At 42.9% G+C, this 17,005-nt stretch overlaps 1 protein-coding gene across 7 annotated transcripts in view; it reads left to right on the top strand.

Moving 5' to 3' along the window:
• The first annotated feature begins 946 nt into the window (after positions 1-946).
• GPCPD1 (glycerophosphocholine phosphodiesterase 1) overlaps positions 947-17,005 on the top strand; it is a 42,262-nt gene continuing 26,203 nt past the window's right edge. For 2 of the 7 annotated variants that reach the window (XM_053937158.1, XM_053937153.1), the window contains exons 1-5: positions 2,748-3,132; positions 9,406-9,491; positions 13,281-13,365; positions 14,306-14,399; positions 14,990-15,052. In XM_053937158.1, coding sequence (XP_053793133.1) covers positions 3,125-3,132; positions 9,406-9,491; positions 13,281-13,365; positions 14,306-14,399; positions 14,990-15,052 — 336 coding nt within the window. In that variant the 5' untranslated portion in view covers positions 2,748-3,124. Of the gene's footprint in view, positions 1,025-1,064; positions 1,190-1,540; positions 1,647-2,745; positions 3,133-9,405; positions 9,492-13,280; positions 13,366-14,305; positions 14,400-14,989; positions 15,053-17,005 lie in introns of those variants that run through there. The other 5 variants (XM_053937155.1, XM_053937156.1, XM_053937154.1 and 2 more) reach the window with 5 other exon arrangements.

Genomic DNA, 17,005 nt, shown 5'->3' with positions numbered 1-17,005 from the left:
AGTAGTGAATACAGCTGGAGAAGTGATGCTCCTAATGTTTTCCTAAATACCAAGGGTTTGTAATTAGAGTATTTCACATCTGTGTTTAACAAGGGAATCACTTTCCACCAACCCTCCCTCCTCACCCAGAGGAATTCCTCTTACCTTTTTCACTAAAAAAAGGAGCTGCTTTCAGCTATAATTTCCTTTTATTACATACTTCCCCCTACCTTTCTTTCCTTGAAGCTTGAAACACTAACATAGAGACCTCAGCAGTTTAGATGCATTACACACTTTTCTGATTCACAACATCTGATAGCAACATCAGCTTTTCCAACAACACCCAGCGGAACGTCACAAATTCCTTATAAACTTAGATCTGCAGGGCAGGAATAAATGGAAAATAGCCCTCTATTTAAATGGCAGATTGAAGGACAACATAGAGTAGCATTCCTGTAGCAGCACTAACTCCCAGCACAGGATAAAGTGGTTTCTCTGCACACAAAAGCTCATAGGGACAGGCGGCCACCATCAAAACAAGCGAAATCAAAGCCCTTGAGGAAAGGCAAAGCGCCGGCCCCTTTATACCACCAAAAAAACCAAAAAAACCGCACCGTGTCATTGGCGCCACAGGCTTACAGCCAGCTCGAACCACGGTAAACCTTTATGAGGCAGAGCTGCCTACCCTTAGAGTAACCCTTACGCTCCCAGGCTGGGCACGGAGGGCTCGGACTGACCGCGGACGGCAGCGGAGCCGCCCCGGTGCCCTCAGCGCTCCCTCAGCGCCGGGGCTTTCAAGGGAACGGCGCGCGCCGCTCCCGCCCCGCCCGCCCGCCCGGCCCTGATTGGCTGCGGCGGGAAGGGAGGGGCGGGGCCGGGCCGCAGGGTGACGCGTCAGCCGGGCGGGTCACGTGGCCGCGCCCTCCCCGGTGCGCTCGGGGGCAGCTGGATCCGGCTGCCGGCCCCGCCGCTGTCAGCGGCCCCGGGCAGCGCCGCTCGCAGCCCCGCACCGACGCGTGGGCAGCCGGCTGCAGCGCTCGGCCAGGTCAGTGCACGCCGCCGGCCGCGGGGCCAGCGGGAGTGCTGTGGGGCTGTGTGGTGGCGGCGGCAAGGGGCGCTTGGTGAGGACGCCTTGGAGGCTGGAGGAGATCGGGTCGCGCTGCGGCGTCGGGAGAGCGCTGGGGGAGCGGCGCCGCGCTCTCTGAGGAAGGTACCGGGCGGGGGGGGGGGATGGCGCGGGGAAGCGCTGGCGTTTGGCCCTCGGGAGAGGTGGGGAGGGCAGAGCTCCCCCGCCGTGCGCAGGCGGCCACGAGCCGCCCCCGAACCCCCCGTGCCCCTCCGAGCGCCGCCGCGCCTGCCCCCGCTCCCCGCGCCTCCCCCAGCCCCGCCCCGGGCCCGCCCTCCGTCTCCTCCACTGTCGAGGAACGGGCCCCGCCCCCCGGCCCTTCCCGCGCTCCCATTGGGCGCGGCGGGGCCGCGGGCGCGGTCACGTGGCTGGCGGGGGGCAGTTGGAACCGGTTGGGGCCGCGCCGCCCCCTCCCCACCCCCGGCAGGCGGCCCCGGGCGGCGGCCCCGGCTGGAGGGCGGGGAGCCCGGGCTGCGCTGCCCGCAGCCCCGCACAAAGCGAGCGAGCGAGCGGGGCCCGGAGCGCCGCTGCGCTCCGCCAGGTCAGTCGGCGCCGCCGGCCGCGTGTCGCGGCGGGGGCGATTGGTGCGGCGGAGGCGGCTCTGTTCGAGCCCTGTGCGGAGAGGGCATTAGGGAGCGGTGCGGCGCTCCCCGCAGCACCGCGGGGCCCGTGCGTTATCTGAGGGGACGCGGAGAAGGAGCGCGTCGTCCGGGCACCGGGACGTCAGCGCAGGTTCCCTGAGAGGCGGGGAGAGCGCGGCTCCGTGCGCCCGGGGGCGGCCGCGGTGCTGCCGGGCCCGGGGCGGGGGTGCCGTGCCGGGAGGGCTGCGGGCGCATCGCGCCGTCCGGCCGGGCCCCGGCTGTCACCGGGCGGGTGGGCGGGCCGGGGAACGCGGGGCCTAGGGCTCTGTTTGTTTACGTCGCCGCCTGAAGCCCTGGCCCGGGGCGGTCCCGCGGCTGCCGCATTATGCAAGCGGCCGCGCCGGGGCGGGCCCGGGGACGTGGCGCGCCGGCTCCCGCTGCGGGCCGTGCGGTGCGGGGCGGCGGGGAGCGCTCGGTCCGTGTCCGGCGGGGAGCGCTCGGTCCGTGTCCGGCGGGGAGCGCTCGGTCCGTGTCCGGCGGGGCGGCGGGGAGCGCTCGGTCCGTGTCCGGCGGGGAGCGCTCGGTCCGTGTCCGGCGGGGCGGCGGGGAGCGCTCGGTCCGTGTCCGGCGGGGAGCCCTCGGTCCGTGTCCGGCGGGCGTGGGGCTGTGCGCTGCGCTGTTCTTTGTCTCGGCTCTGCACTAAAGGAGCACACAGCGATGATGCTGCCGGCTCCTGGTTGGATGTTACTGATCGCATAGGAGCTAGTGAGGCAGCTCTAGATTAAGCGGAACTTTACAAATTAATCTGTTACCTGCACCCTAACCAGGCACAGATTCCATTTTTCTCTTTTTCCTTTTAAGTTACTAGCCTGTCTTGTTAGTGTTAGTGTTTTAATTTATCAGAGCACGCGGTGTTAGATGGATGTTAACCTTCAACGTATTTAAAATGTTAATGGTAGGGTGAAATAGTTGATAAGTAAAATTATTTTTATCACATATATTTCCATTCTAGCACTGCTTCCTGAAAAATAACTATATAAGATGTTAAAAAAATAGATTGCCGTTGGTCTTGAATAGACACTGGTAGCCCAAGCTGCCATGTGATTAGTCTTTCAGTAAAGCACATAGCCCCTCAACAGAATGGATCCAGGCTTTGGAAACCTGTTAAAAAAGTGGTTTGTTGAGAGCTGTGGGGAGCATTATACATGTTATTTGTCCAAGTCATTCCTAAGTGAGGAATGTTAGCGTGATCACAGAGAGCTAAATTACTGCCTGCCTAAGATCTTGTCAGCCTCATGTTAATAATAAGCACTTCAGAAAAGAGGAATCAGACTGATGCTGCTCTGTCTCCCTTACAAACGTGCCCCAGCTGTTTCCTGTCTGTTTCAAGAACTTCTCAAAAGTGCTGTGGCATAGCTGAGGCAGAAGAGTCTGTCACATGGACAGGTAAATGCCAAATGCTGAAACAATTAACTTATTGTTACTTAAAACAAAGCAGATACATTGTGGGTGAACAGAGAGAACCAGGGCTGACGGGGAGCTACATTGATACTGAAAATACAATCCTCAAGATATTTTTCTCACTTGCTGTGTATTAGTGTGATGTAATTGTAGAGGTATCACTTGAGGTTTGCTGCTTTCTAAATGTCAGCATAAGCCTGCTGGTAAAATTTCAGCTTTTGAATCAGAGCAGCATGACCAGATCTTCTGTGCAAGTTTGTTTGCTGTCCAGTGTTAGCACTGCAATGCAGGAGGAGAGACCTGCTGACTTCGTCCTTGCTCCTGCAGTCAAGGTGCAGGGGGAGGAAAGGAGGGGGCAGGAAGAACCCTCTTGTTGTTTGGTTGAACATGGAGTTGATGCTGTAATGCTGTTTCTAAAAATTCTCTCCCAGTTGTTAGAGGGAATGCCCTGACAAATACATCCTCTGACGCTGTTCTAAAACCCAGGTGTCGTCAGCTAGTGTTACATAATTTTCTTGCATGTCTAATTTGTTGCTTTAGATGTATTCTCTAATATCTGATACCTCATTAGGACCAACCACAAGCAACGAAATCTGTTCATCTTACTACAGGATTAACCAGATACCACTTGGTATCTTTGGAATATCACGGTGTGTGTCTCAAGCTCCTGTTCAGCACAGCAGCAGACCTGATGCATGGTGGATTTTCTATTGCTGTGTGTAGCACATCTTTTAAGAAGGTAAAATCTGAGCACAGTACCTTCTCCAGCAGTGCTGGGCTGTGTTCAGATTCATGGGGGAGGCTGCAAGGAGTGCTCTGTGTCAGCCCCAGTGCTGCCAGTGTGTCCTCCCAGCTGTCAAATGACTTGGCTGGGACTGTGGCACCTTTTCCCTGCTTCAGCCTGGAGTTGGACTCTCCTGGGTGTTGTTATATCATGAGTCTCTTCTCTTAAGGTGGAAAGTGTCAACCCAAAATGACAAAAATTAAAAAAAAAAAACTCCAGCCTTCTAGTCCTTGCTGATTTTATCTTTATATACAACACATGGAGAGATATTTTGAAATAATTAAGCATGTTTACTTTTAGGATTGTGCACTTCCAGGACTGTGCACCACGATCTGTGATGAAATGTGTGCTAGCATTATGAAAGAGCCTGTTTGTGCATCCAACCCACCACCCAGGTGCTGGTGGGTTGACCTGAGCAGCTCTGTCACCCCTCTCCTCAGGGGGAGAAAGGTGGAAGAACCCTCAGGGGTCAAGGTAGAGGCAGTTAATACAGGAAAAAATAATTTATGCAGAAGCAAAGGGAAACAGAAGATTTTATTCTCTGCTTCCCCATTAGGGAAGCCAGGCTTCAGTATGGATAGGAGATACTCTGGAAGACAAATGCCTTAAATAACAAATGCCCTCCTTTCTTTTAGTTTTTTTTTTTTTTCCCTTTATTTTAAATCTGCCAATCTCTGAGCAGATAAGGAATGTTGGAATGTCCCTTTGGTCAGCTTGGGTCACCTGTGCTGGCTGTGTCTCCTGTGTTGCCCACCCGCAGCCTCCTGGTGACAGTGAGGAATGTTGGAGAGACAGCACTGGTGCTGTGTGAGCACAGCTGAAACTCTGGGTGTTATCCACACCTTTCTAGCTGCCAGTACAAAGCACAGCTCTGGGAGGGAAAATTAACTCCATCTCAGCCAGACCCAGTACAACGGGCTTCATTTTTCTGCACCTGACTAAGCAAATTCAGTAATAGAGCAGGCAGAAGTAATCTTACACTAAATATGTTTGAAAGTACTAAAATGCACTCCAGGAGTTTTGTGACACCTTTGTACTTAGTTGTCTCATTTTAGTTGTTTAATTACCTTAGAAAAATCCCATTAAGTACCTATAAAATTTGTTATTTAAAAAAAAAATCCACCCATTAAAAAGATACTTTGTCAGCTGTATTTTTTCATCTCATTGGAAAAATCTGTGCTGCATATTATCCTGTCATTTCTAAATGTAATGTCACCCAAGAGAGTTTTGAGTTGATAGCTTTCCATCAGAAATTTTTATATTAGTTTATTAGATAGAGATTGGTGGCTTTTGTGGGAGAGAAGGGGAGAAATGTGACACTTTGGTGTGAGTCTGATGCTTTTTGGCTTTCTTACCAGCATGTTGCCAAATTCTGATTATCTTTAATGGGTATGCTAAGTGTAACCAGCCATTCTACAGCCCTTACAGTCAACTTAGAGTTGATAAAATCAGCTTTTTATTCAGGTCTGTCAAGGTAGCTACTTGAAGTGTTCCCTGCCTAATTTTGAAAGCCCTCTGTCCATGCAACAAAGTTCAAGGCCTTCAGGCTTGTAAGTCTCCAGTTAAAAAAAACTAAAAAAAAATACCCATTGTACTTCAAGCCTGCCCTTGGACCACTAGAATCAAAGCTTCAAGACCTGTTCAAGTTGCTATTAAAAATATTGGTTGTAATGAGTAGAGAGCAGGTAACCTGGCTGCGTGGCTGCTGTGAATTTTTATGACTCTGGAATTTGTTCAGTGTTTGTCAGATTAGGCTCTGAGTGCCTCAGATTACCTGGTGTGTATTTAGCTAATCCTGAAAAAACATGTAAGATATGCTACAGCAAGCAGTCAGCACCTCTTAAATCATATTGGAAAGGTTAGGGAAGTTAAGGGTGGGGCAGAATAATCCACTAAAGCTGAAGGCCTGTGAAGGGTTTTAATATATCACCAGACCTGTAAGCCAGAAGGTTCAAATGAACTTCAAGATTTGAATTAATAAATGATGTCCCTGTCCTGGTATATTTCTAACTACAACCAAAAAATATTTTGGTCTTCCCCATCCACGATGACATTTATTACCTCATTTTAGAGGAAATCTATGATACTTTGTGATACTTTAATAGTTGATTGTGTTATGTCATCTTTTCTTTCTTACCTGCATTTTCTAGAAATTCTCTTTTAGAATCAGGGAGGGGAGAGTTTGGATTTCCTATTCTTTTCTTCCTATTAATGTTTCGTATTGTTTTTTTTTTTTTGTTTGTTTGTTGGTTTATTTTTAGTGAAGTGCTGATAAGTGTCTACCTGTGTGAGATGTCTTTCCCATGAGGAAGACTGAGATTCAAGTGTTCACTGCTTTCTTGCATGTGCTTGTAGTCTATAAAAGCTGACCAAAGGAAGAGGAGCAATTATTTGCACCCAGGTTAACATCTGAATGCCTGTTGATGCAGCAGATGTGAATTTAGCTTTATTACTTTTGGACTCAGAAATTGTTTAAAAAGGGTTGTTGCACAAGGATTTCTAGCTTGTAAATCAGCTCAGTCGATGTTATTAATATTTGCTGATTAGGAAACATTTCTCATTTCTAATGTAGCTGTTCTAATTTGCTTCAGTTCCCCTAAGCAGTTATGACATGACCCCTCTGAGCTGAGGATTCTCTGCCTTCACCCAAAAGTCCATCATTACAGGAGTGGGGAGGATTTTGTTAATTCTTTGCCAGCTTCTTTGATTAAGCAGTGCTGAAAATCTGAAGGAAGGAACATCCTGTTTCAAAGATGCCTGACACTTAGAGGTCAGAGGATTTGATTGTTAAAGCTTGCCCTTCCCCTTTGGGAATTAAATCATCATCTCTTTTCAGGAACCATCAGTAACTAGACAGCTACACTTAGGTTGTTTGGGTTTTTTTCCCCTCTCCCTGCAGTAAAATGTTTTTGTATCATGTCTTGGAAGCACAGACTACTTTTATAAGTGCATTATAATATACTACACAGGCTTGATTCCTTAACAAAAAGCAGATCTGGTTTTTCCTTGCTCTGTGTTTGCATTCAGTGTTCTGCTAGAAAAGATGTTTTTTTCAGAATGAGGGGTAATACTTTGGCCCTAAATCTAAGAGCAATACCTGTACCTGCAGTTCTGCTAGAAAAAAACTTGCTCTTGCTTGGTGAAGTGGAATTTTTCTTTTCTTCATATCCATCCCTTGGGTAGGCTGAGTAGGTTTTTGAGATAAAATGCATTTTGGGTAGAATTTTGGCAATTTTACAAAGTCAGTTTATCAAAACCTCCTTACCACTGGCTACTCCTTTTTTACAAGGCAGTTTAGAAAAGCCCACCCCTGTCCTGCAAGTAGGTCCATAGAATTTTTACAAGATTGGCTAAAAGCTTTATAGATTAGGAGGGTTTTGGATGATTCTCTAAGAACAGTTGGGTAGTTAGTTAATTTGCAGTAGGACACACGCTGGTTTTTGTGAAGTTTAAATTTAGAATAGTTGCATTGGCTCTGGAAACAGTTGGGTTTTGTTTTAGGTTTTTTTTTTCCTTAATATTCTTGCTTTGAGGAGCTGGCTGCACACATCAGGTTTCACTTTCCTGCTTGACTTTTGCAAGGCATTTTTGCCAACTTCATTTCCCCTTTGGCTCCTCTGCCCTTTCAGTTAAAGGCTGTCCAAACAGGCATTTGGTGAGCACAGCCAAGCCCCTGACTACTTGGTGTCATCATAAATGCACACTAGTAATTCATATTCTCTGCATTACACTGAGATTTTTTTGTCACATTAGACCAGTTTCCTGAGCCCAGTCTTAGTTTCAGCGCTGAAACATTCTGTGCTTCTCTGTCTATAAATAACTGCTAAAAAAAAAAAAGTGCTAGAATGTGTCACTTAACATACACAGAGACTAATGACACACAGGTGAGAAAGTTCCTAAAGGGCATGCCCTTCGTGGAATTCCTGTTTATCAGCTGTGCTTACTTCTACCTTCAGTAGTCTGGGATTTTATCATTTGCAGAATGATAAAATTTGTGAATGACAAATGCAGAATTGGAATATGTGACCAGAAACCTTTATATGTCTACTGGGTTGTTGTTTTTTTTCTCTCATTTTACTACTGAAAAGTCATCTTCCTTGACATGGAGAGGGAAAATAAGGGAGGAGAAAAAAGAATGTAAAGTAAAGGCAGCTGTAATAGGAAGGAGAGTTAGAATTGAGAGGAGGAGGAGTAGAAGATCCAGAAGAAATAGTTCTGAAGGTTCAATACCTGCAATAGCATTCTAAATGCCCACAAAGGATGAGGTTTGATGATGAGCTGCTTTTCCCCCTCCTATTTGGTGTCTGACTATCTTTTGCTTTCAGCATATTTAACTGTCCTGTTACCCTTTGAAGGCAAGAGCTTCCCCTTGTAGTAGTAGAGCTAATGAAAGGCAAATTTTTCTTAAGTATTGTTAGTTCTTTATGATGTTGTTATTAAAAGATTGCTGACCAAGATTGTACTGACATAAAGTGCTATTTGTCCTGTTCAAAAATAGCAATAGTAATATTCTACTTCTTTGGTTAAAAAAAAAAATAACCCAAACAAAACACAGAACAAAAAGCCCCCCACAGCAATGTAAAGAACTGGATTAATTGAAACCATTGCAAAATGTATTGTGCACATAATTAATATAATTATTTTGTAGCCCTGTCCAGATGGATACACTTGGGTGGTGATAGTCTAGCAACATCCATATGTAGACTTTACTGTGACTGCTGCTTTTGTAAATAATATAAAAGGGTGTGATATATCAATTGTGTTTCTGGTGTAATGGTGAAAATGGGGTTCTGCCAGTTTTTTTTCAGTTGAGGTGTTGTGCATTGGAGGAGAAAACTGAGGCAGAGTCAGTCTTCCAGCTGCTCTCCTGGCTAAAGGCAGGCCCTTCCTGCTGTGCTGCTTTGAAGTCTGCTTGGTGCTTCCAGTTGCTCCTGGTGCTTCCTGTGAAAGTCTGGAAGTAGGGGAGCAGGGAGTAGGGATGGACAAGTGACAGCAGAGAGCTGTCATCTCTTATGGGTTGTTCCCCTTTTCCTTCAAGGTGGTTGTGCTTCTCTGTGGAAACTTTCTTGTGCTTTGTAGAGGATGCTGAAGAATAGCACTGATGAGACAGAAGTTACTGTTTGCCAATGGTCCTATTCTTAAATCTCTCAAAAACCTTCCAATGGCCTCCTTGGAAGCAAAATTAGTCAGAAAGAGTTTTGAAAAATCTCACTGATAAATGGTGCAGGACCCTGATACTTGCATATGGTATTTGATTTAGTAGTCTTTTTCTTATGCCAGTGTTGCAGCTGGATGCTGTTTCCTGGGTCTGCAGCTGCTTTTAAAGAGCTTTCTACTTCCACTGCTCACTCAAACAGTAATATCACAAGTGGCTTGCTTCCCTGTGAGTGGTGGGATTTCTGTTTCCTCTTACTTAGAGCAGCAATAAATGTAGTGATTGTTCTTCAAATTAGTTCTCTTTCTTCCCACTACAGGAGATTTCAACGATCCCAAGACAAAAGTTCTGCAGAAATGACCTCTTGTCAAGTTACTTTTGAAGTAACAGGATCATCAGCACCAGGTACTCAAATCATGCTTTCTCTTTTTTGTATGGTTGGTGTAGGAGAAAACCTAATAGAGGAGTATTCAAAGGCTGTCTTGTCTGTTTTCCTCAGAGATAAAAGAACATATTAGATCAAATATCAAAATGATAAATCACTGTAAAATATATTAAGACATTTCACCTATGAATTTGAAAATGAGAATTGGGAAATAAATTTTACCTCGTTCTCCAAACAAAAATTTCATAATGTGCTAGGGATTTTGATGCTAACTGAAATGGTTATGATTGGTTTAAAATCTTCTCTCCTCAGTACTTTTTATTCCATGGAAACAGGCATTTGTATTCTGACCCATGATATTTAGGTACACATTGATGTGTTTGTTCTGTTTTTTATGCTCTTTGCATCCCTGTTGAAAGTTCTCACAAGATGTGACCTCTATCAGAAGTTACAGACAGAAAGAATATGCAGCTTAATTCAGTATATTCTGTCTATGCAAAAAAAAAAAAAAAAAAAAAAGTGTAAAATAACTTCTGTTATCCAAATGAGGAACACAAGGTATCACATCAGGTAGAACATGAAAATCTGGTATTGATAAATTGTGCATATTATGTTGACATTCATCTTCAGGAACTTGGAAGGAAGGAGCTGTGTTTAACCACAGCTGGTAACTGAGGTCCACAAAACTGCTCCCAGCCATGTTCCTTCCCAGCTTCTTCCTTCCCAGCCCCCTCTCTGGTGGGGAAAGAACAGAAAAGGCCTTGATGCTGTGAGCAGTGCCCAGAAGTAACTGAAATATCCCTCTGTTATCAGCACTGCTTCCAGGACAATTTCAAAACACAGCGCCTGCTAGCTGTTGTAAAGAAAATTAACTCTACCCCAGCCAACAGCCAGCACAGAAGTTACACCAAAAAAGTAATTGATTGTTGCCTAACAGAAGCAGATGAATGTGGGAGGAGCAGATTGGCAAGATTCCTGTGCCAGGCAAATGCCAGATGGCAGAAGTGGCTCCTGTAGTTGGCAGGGAAGAAAATGATAAAAGCATTGTACAGGTTTTGACATCTGCCCTGTGTTAGACCTCTCCTGTGTTTCTCCCTCGGGATTTGGCATTTGGGAACTGAAAACTGGTACTCAATGTCAACGTTAGTAAGGAGTAGAGTTTTTTACAGCATTCTGGAGAAAATGTTAAAATTTTAAGAGTAAATTGACCTTAGCTCAAGACTTGTGTAGCTGTACCATGGAGTATTGCAAGCTGTTCTCTCTTTGTCCTGCTTACACTGTTGCTTCCACAGCTGTGGTGGCACTGTCACTAGCAAAGCTGACTTTGGATGTATAACTTCTTCCTGTGCCAACAATATCTGCAATGAAAAGTAGGATTAGTGAGAACTAGATCCTGCCTCAGTGGCTATTCACAAAGAATTATCTGGAAATGCAGCATTAAGAGATGGTACAAAAGGACGCTTCTGCTTATGACAACATGGATATTGTTGGGGTTTTAGTTATTTTTGTTGGGTCAGTGAGGCTGTTGCAAGCTTTGAGTTGGGGCAGAAGGTTTAGATTAACCTTCTTTGCAGTAGCTGAAGGAGCTCTGCCAGGAGCAGCCTTGAATTCCATGGCAAGGAGAGGGGAGAAGCTGAGCACCCCTGAGCTTGAAATGCAAACCCAACCCAAACCCCAGTGTTCAGAATTGCCTGTGGGGAGGCAGTTTGCCATGCATTTCACAGAGCCTAATCTGACAAACACTGAACAAATTCCAGAGTCATAAAAATTCACAGCAGCCACGCAGCCAGGTTACCTGCTCTCTACTCATTACAACCAATATTTTTAATAGCAACTTGAACAGGTTTTGAAGCTTTGATTCTAGTGGTCCAAGGGCAGGCTTGAAGTACAATGGGTTTTTTTTTAAATTTTTTTTTAACTGGAGACTTACAAGCCTGAAGGCTTTGAACTTTGTTGCATGGACAGAGGGCTTTCAAAATTAGGCAGGGAACACTTCAAGTAACTATCTTGACAGACCTGAATGAAAAGCTGATTTTATCAACTCTAAGTTGACTGTAAGGGCTGCAGAATTAAGATAATTAAGGCAGTGTTTTACAAATCCTAATTCAGCCTCAGTGCAGCTGTTGAAGGGAGTTTAGGGTGGCTGCACATCCTATTCAGGTGGTGCTTTACTGAGTGAGAGGTGGTCACTGGATATTCACAGGTTTGGTTAAAATAGGAGCCCAGAGAACTATTCCAGCTGGCACCTATTAAGAGGAATATAATTAGATGGCACTTCAAAGGTTGGCTGTGTGTACACAAAGATCTATTAAGTGCTGCTCTTTTAAAGCGATGTTAAAAGAATTTTAGCTTCTTTTTACTATCTCTACTCAGAAATTGTACCTGTGTGGTGTTCAGGTGGTCTTCCCTCCCCACTTTATCTCCTCCCTGCAAAAACAAATCATCACGTGCCTCAGGACAGAGTGGAAAAGGGAAAGCTAACATAGGCAATTGATACTAAATATACTCATAATGTAGATTTTTATCTGTATCTGTATGCTTGCAGTGAGCATCCAGAAAGCTCAGACTTCTTCTTCTAATAAATTGCAGCAAAAGATAACACCTTGAACTTCAGCAGTTTTTTTTTTTATGTAAAATTATTTCAATAAGCTGCTTTCAGACAAAAGTTTTCTTACTTTTGTCTTCTGTAGATTTTTTTTCCAACCCCTGGGTCTGCAGAGGTTTCTTTCATAAGCAGGCCTGTGGTATCCCTTATTAATTTAACTGGAGAAAAGGGACACAGTTTTAGAGACAAAACTGTAACTGTGTACTTTGAAGTGTCAGCTGTGATTTGTGGCTTAGGAGAAGGTAGTGTACACTTCCTGCATACAGCTTGTCTACCTTGTGTCTTGGGATTTTTTGTTCCCCACAGTACTCACTTTGAGAACAGGAAATAAGTCAGAGAGGCTTGTACCATTCTTTTGTGGTGCCTAACTGTACTTTAAAACTCCATATTTGCTCATTCTGCAACAGCTTTTTATTATGTCTAAAAATCTTGTTGAAAACCTGTAAGAGCAAAATAGTAACTTGTTCTTTCCATTAGTATTTATCATTGTGGTTCTTACAGTCAGATACATATAGGTTTTATATTAAAAACAAGGGTAAGTTGCAATGGTCACTTTGGGATATCCCAAAATTAAATATACTGTTGTGACCTTTTGGGTTCTGTGTGTATGTATGCATTAAGAGAAGTGTGACAATTTCATGTGGGTTTTTTTGTGTAACAATGTTGTGTTTTGATACCCAGTAAAAACTGAAAGCATAGCAGCAAAATTAACTTTATTTCTCTTGGGAATCAAATTCATTGGGTATGTTGCCTTGGGAATAATGCCAGCAACCTCCTGTTTGTCTGTGCTTTCTAAATTGTTGGTATGAATTTGAGGGAATATGGACATACATTAAAAAATACAGAGTATCTAGGGAAATAACCATGTTATCTTGAGATAAAACATTTTACTGTGAAAGTTTGTCTGCTACATTCCCAGAGATGTTTTGAACACTCTTGCTTAAGAATGGTTTGGAAGCCAACACTTGTAAGGGCTGGGATTGTCATTAGTCCCTCTCTCAGGTCCTTGGGATGGTGAAGAAAATGTTGTTGTGGTTTTGGGTGGGGTAAGATTCCTTTCTGGACAGGAGGGATTTTAGATGAGTGATGCTGGTGTATATATTTAAAATATTTGAAAGTTTGACTGTAGCTGATGGCACTTTTTAATGCCATCTAGCCTGAAGTAATGATGAATGTGGTTTTTTTTTCTGTCTGGATTTTTTAGGAGAGGTTTTTGCAATATGTGGAAGCTGCAGTGCTTTGGGAAATTGGAATCCCCAACTTGCGGTGGTCCTCCAGACTGTGGATGAGTAAGCTGGTTTTGATTTTTGGTTTTTTTTTGGGGGGGGGGGATTTTTTTTCTTCTGTTTTGAAATTTTTTTACTTGTTCCATTTGAAGTAGCTGGAGTTCTGGAGCAACAAATTTATTCTGTCTTTGAGTTTGTAAATTCTTGAGCTGCATGTACTGTTAGTAGAACTCCAGAATTTCTTGTGTTGCCCTTGAGCTCGTTGAATGCTTAGGAATATATTTAAGAAAATATGAAACTTGGGTGTGCTTTTCTAGTTACAGATGATGCTTCTGCTGTTGTGGCTGGCATTTCAGTAGTTTAGCTTTAGATACTTGGATTAAGAAGCTGTTTTGGGGCAATTCTCAGTCCCATGGCTATGCAGCAAGTTACAGGAGATGTATAGAATAAAAGAAAGTAAAGACTATAAACAAGTTATTATTGTGCTAGAAAGTGATAGGGAGGAGATTATTTAAGCTGAGAGTTGCATTAAAATTCTTAAGGGGGATGGGATGTCTGTATAAGCATGAGTGTACATAAAGAAAGCTTAAATGCAGTGGAAGAATTCAGTATTTTCTTAAAATGGTGCCAGCTTATGGCAGCTCTGTGGTGAAGGAAAGTAAGGCTTGCAGGCTGTGTCTGTAATTCTGTCAGTGACTGGCTGTGTGATCCTGGCTGAGTCTCTGAGTCACTTCACCATGTTTTCCCCATCTGTTCAACGGGGGTGAGAATTCTTGCTCTCTTAGAGCACTTCAGATCTGTCGATCAAAAAGTTCAGTTTCAATTCTAAGTACCTCTCGTGCTCTGTGCATGTTTGGCTAAGGTACTTCGTAAGAACTTTCCTTGCAACAATTCACTAGACTTTATTTTAGAATATTACTTAGACATGTGCCTGAGGTGGCTGTTAGGCTGTATTTTGAAACTTTTTTTTTTGGTTGGTTGTTTCCTTTTTTTCTCTCCACAGTCTGTTTGAGAAAAGATGGAAAACTACTGTAGAGCTTCCTAGAGGAGTTCCTGTTCAGTATCGGTATTTTAAAGGATACTTTCTAGAACCTAAGGTATGTACAACCTTGTCTACTTTAAGTTGGCTCATCCCTAGTAAAAAATTCCCATAGTTGAAATAAAAAAAGGATTTCCTGAGTTAAACATGAGATGTTTTTAGAGATAAGTCTTGAATTGCTACATGTGAAACACTAAAACATCTATGGAAATACAGTTCACTTCTGGAAGTACAGGACCATATGCTGTTATCTTTAATTATATTCTCTTCTTTTTTTTACCAGTGTTAGTGTTATAAAAATTTCAGTAGTTAAAAAAACCCTGACATTATAAAGCTTAAATAATATGGTGAAGTTCTCATAGTTAGAATATGGTTGCATATGGATCTCAAGTGATCCATGGAAGGAATGTGATAGTATCTATCCTATATGATAGGATGGAAGCAAGTGATAGTAGGAGAAAAATGGTTAGTGTAGGAGGTGCATTAAAATTCTGAAAGTTTTTGAAATCAGTGCAGATTTGTTTTTGTGAAGTATGAGAAGTATTAACCAGATTTTGTGCTGCATAATTAGCATAAGTTAATCTCTTGAAGTGAAAAGATGAAACAAGGGATGAGGCATCCCATTGTTTTCTGTATGTTTGTATATAGGTATTTGCACAACTTGGAGGGAAAAAAAAGAGCCAAGAGACAGAGACAGCTGTGTTTTTACAGGTATTGAAAGTTGCATAGCATAAGACTTAAAGTTACATAAATTAGAGTTTAATGTATGTGGCAGTGTACTGCTTTGTAAACATTGCACTAGGGCAGGGGGAAGTTCTTCAGATGAGAAGAGGCTGCATCCAGGAAAAAGCTAAGCTAAGTTGGGAAAATAAGCAGCTACCCTTGAACTGTTTTTCATAATACCAAGTAATAACCTTAAGAAATTTAATGCTGCCTTTGCTGTCTTTCTTATTCTGTTAATATCCTTTAGCTATTCACCCTGGGCTTTAGTTCCTCATTGAAACTGGGATTATGAAGGCTGTAGGTAAATGTGCAAAGGAGTTACAGAACCAGCTCATCAATATCTTTTAAAATTTTCAAATTACTGTCAAGAACATGTAAGTTTCTGTCAGCCTTTTTTTAACTAAAAAACCCGCATTTGACAGAGGTATAATTTCAGTGAAGGATACTAATTTCAAATGAAACACAGTTCTGTTTTTTTCATTACAGCATGTGATATAATCTAGTTTAAATACCAGAAACTGGTATTCAAATTGGTACTTTGAGGCAAAAGAAGGGAAGGTCAGTAATAGATTTCTTTTGTTGAGGTCAAACTGAGGCCAAAAGTAGATTAATTCTTACAGCTCAGCAGCTCTAATAGGACTCTTATATTTATTTTTGCAAATGCCCAGAAGTTTAAATGTAAGCAATAGCACACTCAGAAAGCAGAGTTAGTGAGCAGAGGCTGAGCCCTAGTTGATAGACAATACAATTTCTGTTTTACCATTTGCAAAAGCTTACCCTGTGTATTGGTGAGTGTGTTTCTTTGAGTAGGTGCTCTGTATCGTGCACCGTGTGATGCAGGGTCTGCCAAGGTAAGTATGAATTTTATGCAATATCAGGGTAAAGGGCAGGAAAAAAGGAAACCACCCTACAAAACAAAGTATATGTGAATTCCTGGGGTGCAGGGTTGCCAGCTTAGTGCTGTCTGACTTGTACCTGTTAAATGCACAGGACTTTATTTCTCATAAAATAAAATTTTTCTCATAAAATAAAGTCTTTTGAAGGAAAGAAATCCAGGTACAATGTTGGTTTCTTCCTCTTTTTGTAAACCTCTTGCAGAACAATGAAAAAGTAACAGGAATTTCATGTACAGTATAGTGTAAGTGAGACTGTACATGGAGAACTTTAGCAATAAGGAAATGCTGATAAGGAAAAGATACTTCTAAGTTAAATTATTCTGTATATTTTTATTTCAGATTTTTTTTCATTAAGCATTGCATGTGATCTAAATTTGACAAGCTGGCAATATATGATCTCTGACACTTAATTTTTTATATCAATTTTATCTGTAGTAGAACAGTGTAATAATCTTAAGCATATGTTCAAGTCTGAGTACATGAATTTGACATGACATAATTAGTAAATCATGCTGAGGACAGATCCACCTGAAGTTAGCAACTTCTACAGCAGCTTCATCTGTGAAGATGCTTGAGTTGGACACGGTGGTAAAAATGGGGGTGATACATGTTGACACAGAGAAATGGTAGTTTCTAGATTACCCACAGTAGTGCTACAGGCTAGATGTGAAAATAGATAGAATAATTGACATTTTATTAAAAAAAAAAAAAGGGATGTCTTTTTCTCACATCCCTTTAAGAAGGTCATAATTTGATCTTAAATTTTTTTTACTTGAACGAAAGTATGATGTAATGAAAAATCTTGTTTGTAGTGAAGTATATTGGTATTAACATAATTGTGGTTATGTAAATGGAGCAGGGTTTTTTTAAAACACTCAATATATTGAGATTCGTAGAATTTTTGCATGAATACAAATATATGTCCAAAGAACATTTTCCTATAAAATTGGTGTCAGGTCTTGGCTACTGCATATCAAGAGATATGCAACTGTGTTGCAAACATTTTCATCTTAAGCATTTAAAAAGAAAAACAAGTACACACACT

Source organism: Vidua chalybeata, chromosome 3, assembly GCF_026979565.1.
Source record: "Vidua chalybeata isolate OUT-0048 chromosome 3, bVidCha1 merged haplotype, whole genome shotgun sequence".
Lineage (NCBI taxonomy): Eukaryota > Metazoa > Chordata > Aves > Passeriformes > Viduidae > Vidua > Vidua chalybeata.
Note: the sequence above shows the minus strand (reverse complement) of the source record. Positions and strands in the feature narration are given on the sequence as shown.